Below are 12931 nucleotides of genomic sequence, written 5' to 3'. Positions count from 1 at the left end.
CAGGTCCAGTTGATCTATTGCTGAGTTCAGGTCCTGAATATCTGTTAAATTTCTGCACAGCAATCTGTCTAATACTGTCAGTGGGATGTTGAAGTCTCCCATTATTATTGTGTGGGAGTATAAATCTCTTTGAAGGTCTCTATGGACTTGCTTTGTGAATCTGAGTGCTTGTGTGTTGGGTGCATATATATTTAGCATTGTTAGGTACTCTTGTTAAATTGAACCCTTTACCATTATGTAATGTCCTTCTTTATCGTTTTTGATCTTTGTGATTTAAAGTCTGTTTTGTGTAGAATTGAGATTGCAACTCCTGATTTTTTCTGTTTTCCATTTGCTTGGAAAGATTTTTCTTCATTTTTAATTTTGAGATGGGTCTGTTGAAGACAGCATACCAATAGATCTTGGTTCTTTATCCAGCTTGCCATGATGCCTTTTAATTGGGGAACCTGAAGCCATCTACATTCAAGGCTAGTATTTGTTCCTATCCATATTTTGGCTCAAAAATTAATATTTTGAATTCTATTTTTGTCATTTCAGACATCTCAGCCTAGTTCAGAACCCTTGCTGGAGAGGTGGTGTGGTCATTTGGAGGAAAGAAGGCACTCTGGCTTTTTGAGTTATCAGAGTTCTTGGGTTGGTTCTTTCTCATCTTTGTGGGTTGATGTTTCTTCAATCTTTGAGGTTGCTGACCTTTGGGTGTTTTTTTTCTTTCATCCAGTATGGTGACCTTGAGGGTGTGGTTGTAGTATAAGATGGATTCAGCCAACTGGCTTTGGTTTTGGAAGATTTTAGGGGCCAATGCCAAAGCTCTCAACTCCTGGACTGTGTGCTGTAACTCTGGGGGACTTGTATTGGGCCCTGATATTGTTCTCTGAATCCTTGAGGTTAGGAATCCACTGTATGAGGGGTGAGGTGGGGAGGTGAGGTGGTTCAGATTGCGTTCACTACACTCTACTGGGTAGTGTTAGCCAAAGCATTTTGTAGTACAGCAACACTGAGATCCATCCTCATCTGCACATGACAGCAGCAGTGGCAGCAGAAGCACAGTGAGGTACATGCTTGTTGGCTGAAACAAGGTACTAGTGGGTGCTGGAGTACCTGCTTCCGTGTGGGCATTCACGACAGTGGCAGAGGCAGCACTGCTGGGTGGGGGTAGGTGGTGTTTGCAGGCAACTGTGCATGCACTCATGCTGGTGGTGGTGTTAGCATGGGGGTAGAGTGCTGGTGGTCACAGGACTGTGTGTTGTCTGTGTGCTACAGGCAAGGGGAGAATCCACTATTCTCTGTGCCTAGTTTCACTCCCAGGTCAGTGTTGACACGAGGGCAGGATACTGGTGGGAGTAGGGCTGGCTGGCTCTGTGCCTGCTAAGACACCAACTGCAATGTTGGTGGTGGCAGGGTGAGGTGGGGTGGAGTGCATTCTAACTGCAGCAGTAGCAGGGCAGGGAGCATGCACACACTGCATTGGTGGGTAGGTAAGGCAAAACCTGCTCATGCACATGTGCTCTGGGAAAGCAATGCCTGGGCTTGCTTGGGCCTGGGGGAACTGCAGTGTAGGGAGAGAGCAGGCAGGCCATGGGGGCCACCCCCCCTGAAGCTGTCTGCCAGTCAGGCATGGTCTGCCAGTGCAGAAGCTGTGAAGTGAGCCCCCAGGGCACCTAAGGCTGCTCTGCAAGCAGGTGTGGTGAGGCTGGGTCCCTGAGAGAGGCCAGCAGACAAAGAGGTGCTCAGGTTGAACTGGCTCCATATGATGGACAAGATCACCCTGCAGAGTTCAGATATTACAGTTTCCCTAGGGCTTAAGTCTCCTATGGGAACAAGTTGAGCCTGGAAAAATGGGCTTCCCTGGGTGTGCTCCACTACAGCTGCTGCTGCACCAAACCCTCTAGGCTCTGCCTCAGCTGATGTGCTGTCCCTACCACTTCTCTAAGCAGCTCTTCCTGCCATCTTGAGTGTCTATGCTGGTCAAGGGGGTCTCCTCCTGCTGGGATTCCAGAGGCCTGTGGTGAGAATGGGTTGCTCCTTTCCAGTTAAATTTACCCATTTCCCTGGAGACAATGGGGCCAGGAAATGAGTCCCAGTGTGTGGTAGCCTCATGCACGGTTCTTAGCTTCTTCCTCCTTCAACCCAGCTTCTGTGTCTTCCCTCCATCTACTCTAGGTGCATTCCCTCTGAAGATCTGTTAGGCGTGCTTCAGTCCTCTTGGTTCCTTGGTGGCAGCTGTTCTACCTGGCTGTGTCTGGTCAGCCATCTTGCCCTCCCACCAGAATTTTTTTTTAAATATCAGGTAGAAAAATAGTTTGATTGCTTTGAGTTTTATGTAGCTTTGGACTTTTAAAATGTCAGAATGTATTTACTTACTAAAAGTGATTTGGAAAATTATGTCTTTGGTTTAATTATTGGTAATTACGCTGTCATTCTCTTACCCTTGTATATTGAACTAGGTCCAGAATCAAGTTTATGTAGATCCTGAACATGTTATGAGAATCTGATTGGTATTTGTCACCTGTATTTAAAGATTAGCATTGGATTATTTCACATTGCATGCTTGTATCAAAACATTTTATGTATCCCACAAATGTATACACATACTATTTAAAAAAATAGTGCACAAACATTTTTAAAAAGATTTATAAAAATAAATGAATAAATATTAACATTGGACTATTTCACAGTTGTCAATGTGGATTGTTTCCACCAATAACCACTGCTTGATCTATATAATTAAATTTTGTAACAAATATTTTATGATTAAGTTGTTCTTCAATTGTAGGAAGTTTTACACTATTCTATTTTTTCTTCTTTAACTTGCATTTCCATTCCACTTTTTCCCACTGGATTATTTATTTATTTAAAAAACAATAATATAAATATATAGCATCTATTCTGTGTCAGAGATTTTTAAATATAGACCTATTTAACATACTATCTCAGCTTAGGTTTCCTGGGAACCAGATTCTAAGATGGAGACTAGGTTGTAGGATATTCATTAGGGAGTATTGTTTGGATCAGCACCTGAGGATGGAAGAGGAAGGAGGGAAATTAGGCAGAGGGGGAAATTAAGCAGCTATGCAATACCAAAAAAAGGCTTCAGCCAGCCCATGGGTAACTCTGGAATTGGACTGGTCCTTCAGAGTTGTCCTGAGCTGAGGGCCAGGGCACAGGCCTTTATACTATTCCATTGATGTGGATGTGTAATTGAATGTGGAATGTGTAATTGAATGTGAGTGAGGCAATTTCCTCAGGTAAGGTAGTCCCCAAAGAGAGCTAACAGCCGAGCCTGTCTGCTGGCAGCACTACCCAGAGCTGAAGGAAGTCACTAATGACTGAAAAAAAATCTGGAGGTGCATCACAGGGTCTACCACATCTTCATCACAACTTTATGAGGATAATACTATCATTTTTCCTATTTTGCAGATGAGAAAACTGAAGCACAGAGAAGTGAAATCAGTTAGGTAAGCTCATACGTTTCTTAAATGGCTGCGCTGGGATACAAACTCAGACAATCTAGCACCAGCATTGTCCTTCTAACCACTGGCTCATGCACTGGCCAATGGAATTGCCTTTTGATCTAATTATATGCTGTTATTAAAATAATCTTTTAAAGCAGGAGTTAGCAAACTTTTTGTAAAGAGCCAGATTGTAAATATTTCCAGCTCCTCAGGCTATGCTGCCTTTGTCACAACTATGCAATTTTGCTCTTGTAGTGCAAAGGCAGCCGCAGGTAGTACATAAACAAATGTCCATGGCTCTGCACCTACAAAACTACAGAAACAGGTGGCGGGCTGGTGTAGCTTGACCGCGTCTTAGAAAACTATTTAAAGATAGAGGAAACACTATGATTTACTGTTACAGGAATGGAATATAACTGAATAAAATAATTATAATGATCCTAGCCTTATTTTAAAAGGGTAAGTTTTAACAGTAGATTTCTGGCCAGGCGCGGTGGCTCAAGCCTGTAATCCCAGCACTTTGGGAGGCCGAGTCGGGTGGATCACGAGGTCAAGAGATCGAGACCATCCTGGTCAACATGGTGAAACCCCGTCTCTACTAAAAATACAAAAAATTAGCTGGGCATGGTGGTGCGTGCCTGTAATCCCAGCTACTCAGGAGGCTGAGGCAGGAGAATTGTCTGAACCCAGGAGGCGGAGGTTGCGGTGAGCCGAGATCACGCCATTGCACTCCAGCCTGGGTAACAAGAGTGAAACTCTGTCTCTAAAAAAAAAAAAAAAAAAAATAAAACAGTAGATTTCTCTGTGTAGTAGGTTTAAAAGTGATCATTATTTTCTTCATTATGCTTTTCTGTGTTTTCTAAATGTGAATGTAATTGTTATGTACATTACAATATAAAATGTTTTTTATGAGAAAAAAACAAACGTTATATTATTTTTAAGAGTATAATTGGAGGGATTAGAATACTAAATTCCATAATAGACATGTCATAATCCTATACCCACAAAGTTAAGGCACAAATAAGGTTCAAGCAGCATATTAGATGCTTTATTAACTGGAGCAGTTTTAGCATGATGACTGCAACATGGGCAATGCTAACATTTCCTGCCTTGCTCATTGCGTTTTCACAGGGTCTCTGTTTCATTTGTGGATAATTTGGTGCATTTCTTCTAATGTGCACTGAAGCACTAAAGTAGCAGCTATCAAAATTGTTCTCAAATCGGCACCATTAGTCCCACTAAAACCACAGCCATTTTACTGCCTGATCTCTATCCCTTATTGAATAGGACTTGAGTAAATCACTTTTGGGATTTTGAAACAGATGATGTGGCTTCATTCTGCCAGTCTCTCTGTTCCCACAGCTACTGCCCTGCTTTAGGTCTTAATTACTCCTCACCTGGACGGTAGTCACCCCAGTTGGCCCCTGGCTCCCTGGTTCCTACCCATTTACTCTAATTCATCTTTTCTGTGAGGCCAGATTGATTCCTCTGAAGCATATGTGAAGCTACCTTTTACTTAGAACCTTTCATTGGTTAACATTCCCTATAGAACAATATCCATACTCCTTAGCCTTGACTTAAGGTGTCATGTTGCAAGTCACAATGGTTGAGAGATGAGAAAAAAACTTGTATTTTCAATGAATCAGATTAACTTTATAATTAGACCCAACGCAGTTATATGAACAGTTTTCTGTTGGTAGTAAAATAAGAAAAAGATTTCCAGAATAAGAACTGGAAAGTAGATGTTTATTAGACTACGAAGACAATGTGTTCAGGGCTAGGATCATTTTGAGAAAAAGACTAGGTCACAGAAAAATCAAAGCATATCTGATTGTCCTGAGTCAGTAATTTGGACTATTTCAGATGTAAGGTACAATGTGTAACTGGAAAACCTTCAGATGGATAACAGACTTGATTCACATGCTCTAAATTTTGGAACATTAGCAGCTCACTTGAGAAGCTAAGCCTGACTTTCTTGGCTAAGTATAATCATAACCCAAGGAAGCAATGAAAGAGAGAAAAAAACCCAGAAGCATAAGGAGAACCAGAATTAGAATCAGGACAGGGATGATGTGGACACAAATTTACTTCCAAAGTTTTTCTTCCAAAGTCTTTTTATGACTTGTACACTATTCAGTTTTATAATTATTGTTCTATTGGTATATTTTGTCCTCTTTTTGAAAAATATTTCAAAGAATCTGCTGCTTTAAACTTGAGAAAAGGGATTCAGTTTGCAGCAGTGCTTAAGAGAAATCTCATTTACTAAATTAATAGATGTTAAATGTGTTAGTTGTATAAATGAGGTAAGTATAGTTAATTATTTAAAGATTAGTAAATTACATGTAGTGGTGACTATTTCTCTCTATGTAACATGTATAAAAGCATCTGAAACTTTTTTAAAGGGTTATCAACATGAGGTTGTCCCTACCTACTCTGGCTCAACAGATTTTTTCCCACTTGATTTCTTAATTAATACTAGAGCCATCCCAACAAATTGTTTCCAATGACTTTTTCATAGCACTTTCCTTATAACATGCTTTTGTTCCTTCCCCCACCCCCACCAGCCCCCAGAATACCCTTCTCCAAGACTTAGAAAATTCAAATGCTGTCCATCCCTCAAGATACATCCCTCCAGCCCCTCCTTGAACTCTCCTGCAGCTCCAAGTAACATCTATCCCTGTCTGGACTCCTTAGCATGTTGCTTTACCTCCTTTAGTCCCCATCTCTTTATGAACACACACACACACGAGTATTATAATACTATTACCTATTATATTACATTATATTATTGTAGTTCTACTGTAAATTCCTTGAGGATGCGATAAATTTGACAGTCATCACTGTTTCTCTCATAATTTGTTGAATCAAAAAATGAATGCATGATGAAAAATTATACAAGCATATACATTCTTTTATTCCAACTGAAGATTTAAAAATGTTACTATTAAAATAATATTGAATGACATATAATAAAATTCAAATATTTCTACCATGCACAATTGTTTTCATTTCTCTGTGCTCTTGCAACATTTATTCAAGTGCATACACAGCACATTTGTTTGTGTAACAGGATGTTAAAAATAGACTTTGTTACCTGTAGTTTTCGCTAAAGCTCTGCTAGACTGGAACAGAACAATAGGTGGTGAATACTCCATTCCTCAGTCAGATGCTACTACCTATGCAGAGCTGGAAAATATTTTGCAACCTGAAGACCCAACCGTTTCTGAGAGATCTAAAGGGACTAAAAAGTCTAGAAGAGATTTCTTTGGAGAAGTTCATTTTCTGTGAGTCTCACTCCTAATCCCCTTAGGAGATATCTGGGGGTGAGTAGTAGGTGTTGTTCCACACAGAGAGCTTGATCTGTGCATCTTGGAAGATGGAGGTGGGTAGGGAACAGGATGAGCTGCTTTTGGGCCCATGCCTTAAAATGCAGGTACTGGGGCTAGCTGGTTCTAAAGGCCAAGAGGTGAGGCGCACCTGTGGGGAACAACCTTCACTCTTAGAGTTTGTCAGGATAGAGGACACGTGAGCCTTGCCCTGCAGATGGGATGTGGACTACAAGGGTGAGAATCAGCTTAGAGAAATCTGTAGAACTATCGGCCAGGGCTGAGGTGACCACAGCGAGAGATGTTGGAGGTATTCTGCTGGGAACAAGATGGTGTGAGGTAGAGATTGTATTTTATATCTGCTAGAGAAGAGATCTTACATTAGACCAGCATTAAGATAATTTCAGATGAGCAATCCCTGGTAAAGCAGTCTCCAAAGAATGCATGCAACCTCTGCAGTGAGAAAGAGATCACCTGAATACCTTCCAAAATCAAAGCAAGGCTGCTTGCTAAGCAGATCTTTCCTGTCTTCTACCTGGAAGTGTGTGAAACTGCAATTCATGAGTTTGGGCAAGGCAGAGAGACACAAAGTGGGGAAATGGAAAAGTTGACCATGCCCCCTTTCCTACTGCAGTATTCCAGAGAAGAAACTTCAAGCTCAGAATTTTGGCTACTCCCTGAGATAAACATTTAAATTATTGGAACAAGAGAGTTTTTATCACTAAATTTGAAAGAAGTGACTTTTTATATCAAAGACCAACCCAAAGATTCATTACCACTGCCTGTGATTTCATCCATGTGGCAAGGAAAATCCTGCCCACCTGCCCCAATGGAAAGAGCAGTGGGGGAAAAATAAAATTGTTTTATGATGCGTCCTATGGAGTTCTGCTCTTTTGACAGAGTGGTACCATTCAACTATAATCAGGATGAACAAACCATTTTATTAAACTAACATTTTAAATCTTTAATAAATATAATACAAACTACAAAATAAAAATAATTTTTCAACTCTACACAAAGATGTTAATTGCATAAACAGTGAGATGTTACACAGGGCAGAGGCCTATAGTTCTTCAGGTTGTACATTAAACATCTCCATGAATGGTCAATTGTATCCTAGCTATTCTGACAGTTATCAGGTAGCAAGGGTTTTGAGGAAGGAGCACTTTTCTAATCTGGGGTAGAAGAAGAATAATACCATGTATCCCAAGGGATATTCACACATAGTGTATCAATTAAGCAAGTGCTCAGACTATTAACAATATTACTATGTGATGAATGTTTATATAGTGGATTAGAAAATAAGCTTATTTCTAGAAACCGGCTTAGTTTTCATTAATTATTACCAACATCTTGGTAATTATTTAATGGTTTAAAAGTTAAAATTTCTATATATATATTTAACATCAGCCAAGGAAGTACATATCTATTATACTGCATCTTTGGAAGTATGCAATAAGTGTAACTGCATTGAGTATATATTGAAGAGCCACAAGACAGTAAATTCAACTGGAAGAGACTATTTTAATTAGGAAGACACTCAATCATCTCCTGTGAGCAGCTTAAGGTTTTTGTTTTGTTTTGTTTTGTTTTCTCTCATCTGGAACAAGCTAAGTTCATATTTAGAAAATAAATTCTTCTTTTGGGTGCATAGGTTTTAAAGTAAATGAGTGTCTTAGTAAATTTTGACATTTCCACTTTGTTTCCAAACACATTTAAATTCCATTCATCTGATTGAAGATCTAAGGCATTCTCTGTTTACTTAGAAATGATTCCTTAAATTAATGTGTACAAATGCTAAATTGTATTTGTTAAATGCATGTCTTGTTGCCTAAGAGTTTTCCTTTCTTATAATTTAATATAAATGTCTAGGAAATAAGATACCCATTTAATAGCTTGTAAAGAATGCTGATGTATCAGCGGTGGCCTTGACATTATTGGATACAAGTAAGATCTACACTGGTGGTTAAATCAGATTGACTAAGATTATTCATTCTAATAAAAGCACTGAATCCATGAGGTGTTCTTGTAGCTGAAATTAACATTGGTGTTCCTACAAGCTCTTTAAAATCTTAGTTACTGAAAATTATTATTCCTTTGACCTAATTTTTTCCTTACTTTGCATGTATTTGACAAGGTAGAGGTTAGGGATTGGAAAGTATATAAAGAATGAAATAAAATGTAGTCACTTTTAACTATATCCACATATAGCCACAGGGAGATGGGGGTTAACACTGATAATTATTCTCAACATTCTTCTTCTGGGTTTTGAGTTAATTGAGAAATATGCATAGCACTCAGAAATACAGGGATCAAAATATCAGCATAGTTATCAGTAAAGATGAATATGTCTTGGACCTGCAACTCAAACCAAGTACCTGTAACCCATGTCTAGATTTTGGGGCTTCTCATTAGAGTATTACAGTTACAACGGGTGTCGCTCGCTGTTTCCCATCCTTGGATTCTGAATAGTAAGTGTGGAAAAGAGGAAGTCAACATGCATAGGACTTTTAACATATTAACTCTGCTAGTTCAAGAAAAATCAACTAATGGATGTTAGATCAATGGATGTTAAACTATCTCCTCCCATCCTAACACCAAGATGGATCAGTGTTAGGGTTGCAAGATTTAGCACATACAAAAATTATAGGCTGCCAAGCTAAATTAAATTTCAGATAAGCAATGAGGTTTTTTTTTTTCAGCATTAAGTATATTCCAAATGTTGCATGTGACATACTTAGACTAAGTATGGGATACACCTAACTCCTCCTCCTATGGGTAGGAGTGAATTAAGGAATATAAAGATACCTAAAACTACACACTAGCAGAAGTATCATGAAAAAATGAAGGCGGGGCATAGGGTTCCCATGACATGCTTTGGGGAATTTTGCAAGTTTAAGTCATCAAAATCTTTGGAAGGATGAAGTTATTTAGAAGACAATCAAATAATGCTACAATATTTAAAATAGTTGTTCATTTTACAACTATTGGTGATGAATGAATACATACATTGCTGTGGGTACTATAAAAGAAGTAAAAAAATCCTGTCCTTAGTGAAATATATATTATTTAAGTATTATCATATGACATAAAATATTTATTTCTCAGTACAAAACACAGTAGGTATTGTTAGATGAATGGTACCATAAATAATGCTAGAAGAATTCAGAGTAGGGAGTGATCTTTGTGGGCTGCATACCAGTTAAGAAGCATTAAAAAGTAGAAATTTGGCCCATTTACTATGAGTCCAGAGATAGAATGAGCTTCAAGTGGAGGATAGAAAGAAATGGATGATGTCAAATGGTAACTGATCATTTGTTAATGAGTATGTATACGATGCCTGCTTTGGATTTCTAGGGCTGTTTGGAGAGTATTTTGCAGGGGCTAAGGATAGAAGTTAGTGAAGTGGCAATCTGGTGGAAAATTAAAGTCTTCATGAGGAATGCTGAAAATACGAACTAATGATAGCTGGTGACCTAAGGAGTACAGTCAAAAATGATAAATCTATGTGACTGGCATGGTATCAACTCTGTTTCATTTATTTTTTATATTTTTAGAAACCGAGTCTCACTCTGTCACCCAGGCTGGAGTGCAGTGGCATGATCTCGGCTCATTGCACCCTCCACCTTCCGGGTTCAAGCAATTCTCCTGCATCAGCCTCCTGAGTAGCTGAGATTACTGGTGCGTGCCACCATGCCCAGTTAATTTTTGTATTTTTAATAGAGGGTTTCACTGTGTTGCCCAGGATGGTCTCAATCTCCTGACTTTGTGATCCGCCCGCATCAGCCTCCCAAAATGCTGGGATTACAGGTCTGAGCCACTGTGCCTGGCCCACCAACTCTATTTTAACAATTGCTTAGTATGTTGAAGAGTTGAAGGGTTTTCAAAGTACTTTCTATTATGAAAATTTTAAAAACATGTATATGAAGGGTAATATAACAAACATCAATATACCAACCACCCAGAATTGGAATGTTTCAGGGTTTTTTTTTTCCATTTACTCAAATCATTGGAACTAGAGTTGAAGTCCCTTTTGTATCCTGTCCCTGTCCTATTCTCCTTTCTCTCTCCAGCGACAACCACTATCAGAAAATTGGTGAGTTTCTGCCTATCAAAGTTTATTATAGATTTATGACATATATATGTATCTGTAAAATAGCTAACATTTTGTATGTTTTAAAATGTTATAGAAAATATATCACTTTTTATATCATTCCATAGCTTTCTTTTCTATTTAAAATTATATTTTAAAGATATATAAGGGTTACAAGATATATTTGTTGAATAAATAAATCAATGTTGTTATGCCCCAAGTTATTTATCCAACCTACCGATGAACATTTAGGTTATTTCCAATATTTTATTATAATAAACATTCTTGTCTATGTATTTTGAACAAATGTTCTAGAATTTCTCTAGGGTATATTTTTAGAAGTGAAAAAATTACACACTTTTATTTTTAACAAATATTGCCAAATTGCTTTGTAATGCAGTTTTACCAAATCACCCTCCAACCATGTGTCCCATTTCCTGACATCCTTGCTAACCCTTTGTTACTCTCTTTAAATTTGTCAATCTAATGAGAAACCTATGATATCTCAGCATTTTTAGCTTGCATTTCATGAATACTAATGAGCATAAACAATTTTTCATATGATTATTGGCCATTCTTATTTCCCTTCTAAAACACTGCCTGTTCGTTTCTTATTTTTTTCTTTTTGCTTATATATTCTGGATAGTGATCCTATATATTGCAAACATGTTGTAGCGTTGTCTTTTAAGTTGTTTTTGAAATTACAAAACATTTATGGATTTCTACTGTTTACAAAGCTCTTTTGATACCCCAACACTGAGAGAGGTGTTATTTTTGTTGTTGATTCGGCTGCTGCTGTTACTATCCTTATATTTATTGGGCTCCTCCTCATAGTCTTCACTTTGCAGATGTGGAAACTGAGGCTTTCAGAAGTTACGGGTCCAGCATCAAAAAGTGGCAAAACGAATTCTCAGACCTGTGTGCTGTACTCTTTTAAGTGGCAAGAGGGCACCACATAGCATAGAAGTTAGGTATAGTCTCTGGAGATGGCTCATGTCACCTTGTGAGAGTCAACTGCTAAATTTCCAGAAATTTTGTGAGCCAGTTGTTAACCACACATATTATTAAATGTTGCATTATATATTTAACTTACAAATAAATAAATTACATTAAAAACAACAGTAATAAATACTCAAAACTCATTAATTCCTTACTATTGTATAAGTACTTGAAGTTGTTTGCATTCATGGCAACTAGATGATGGAAATCCTGCATAGTGCTATGCTGCTAAATATTTGAGTTTCTCTTTCCAATTCCGTGTTCAGTAATGTCACATTCATAATTTGAAATCTGATATAGTAGGACTTTTTACACAATACATATCTGCTACAAATTAGGGCTTGAATTATTATTTTATTTATTGTCTAGACCAAAGAAAGTGATGGAGAAAACAATAATGCAGATTAAACTCAAAAGTGTATTATATCTGTAACAGTTGAGTAAGAAAAAAACTAAGAAAATGTTTCAGTATTTGAAAAGTATTATCTTATTCAGCTGCAAAGTTGCTTATATCAATGACAAACAAATGAAGTTTCAATGCACATCCACCTTTTTCTTTGTTTCGCTTTTGTCTTACTTGTTAAAGAAGAGGAAAATGACAACCAACATTCTTGTTGGAACTACACTCCTTCATCAACTGCAACCATAGATTGGCTAAGGATATAAGAATTTGGTCAAAAATCAATGAAAGCATTCTCTAAGAGTCAATTTGCTATATAAAATTTATAATAGAGAATATTGCATATTTTGTTATTATTTGAAAATTGTATACCATACATTCTTTTCTTTATATCAATAACATTTCTTTTTTTTTTTTTTTAGACTGAGTTTTTTTCTTTTTTCCAGGCTGGAGTGCAATGGCGTGATCTCGGCTCACCACAACCTCCGCCTCCTGGGTTCAGGCAATTCTCCTGCCTCAGCCTCCTGAGTAGCTGGGATTACAGGCATGCACCACCATGCCCAGCTGATTTTTTGTATTTTTAGTAGAGATGGGGTTTCACCGTGTTGACCAGGATGGTCTTGATCTCTTGACCTCGTGATCCACCCGCCTCGGCCTCCCA

The 12931-nt window shown here is 38.1% G+C and overlaps 1 protein-coding gene across 7 annotated transcripts in view; it reads left to right on the top strand.

The window, feature by feature from the left end:
* Positions 1 to 12931, top strand: part of COL28A1 (collagen type XXVIII alpha 1 chain) — a 207356-nt gene that overhangs the window by 14964 nt on the left and 179461 nt on the right. For 2 of the 7 annotated variants that reach the window (XM_017525186.2, XM_017525188.2), the window contains one exon: positions 3418 to 3455. The exons of 4 other annotated variants lie outside the window; for them this stretch is intronic. In XM_017525186.2, coding sequence (XP_017380675.1) covers positions 3418 to 3455 — 38 coding nt within the window. Of the gene's footprint in view, positions 1 to 3417; positions 3456 to 12931 lie in introns of those variants that run through there. One more of the 7 variants, XM_037737296.1, reaches the window with a different exon arrangement.

Source organism: Cebus imitator, unplaced genomic scaffold (assembly GCF_001604975.1).
Source record: "Cebus imitator isolate Cc_AM_T3 unplaced genomic scaffold, Cebus_imitator-1.0 Scaffold37, whole genome shotgun sequence".
Classification (NCBI taxonomy): domain Eukaryota; kingdom Metazoa; phylum Chordata; class Mammalia; order Primates; family Cebidae; genus Cebus; species Cebus imitator.
Note: the sequence above shows the minus strand (reverse complement) of the source record. Positions and strands in the feature narration are given on the sequence as shown.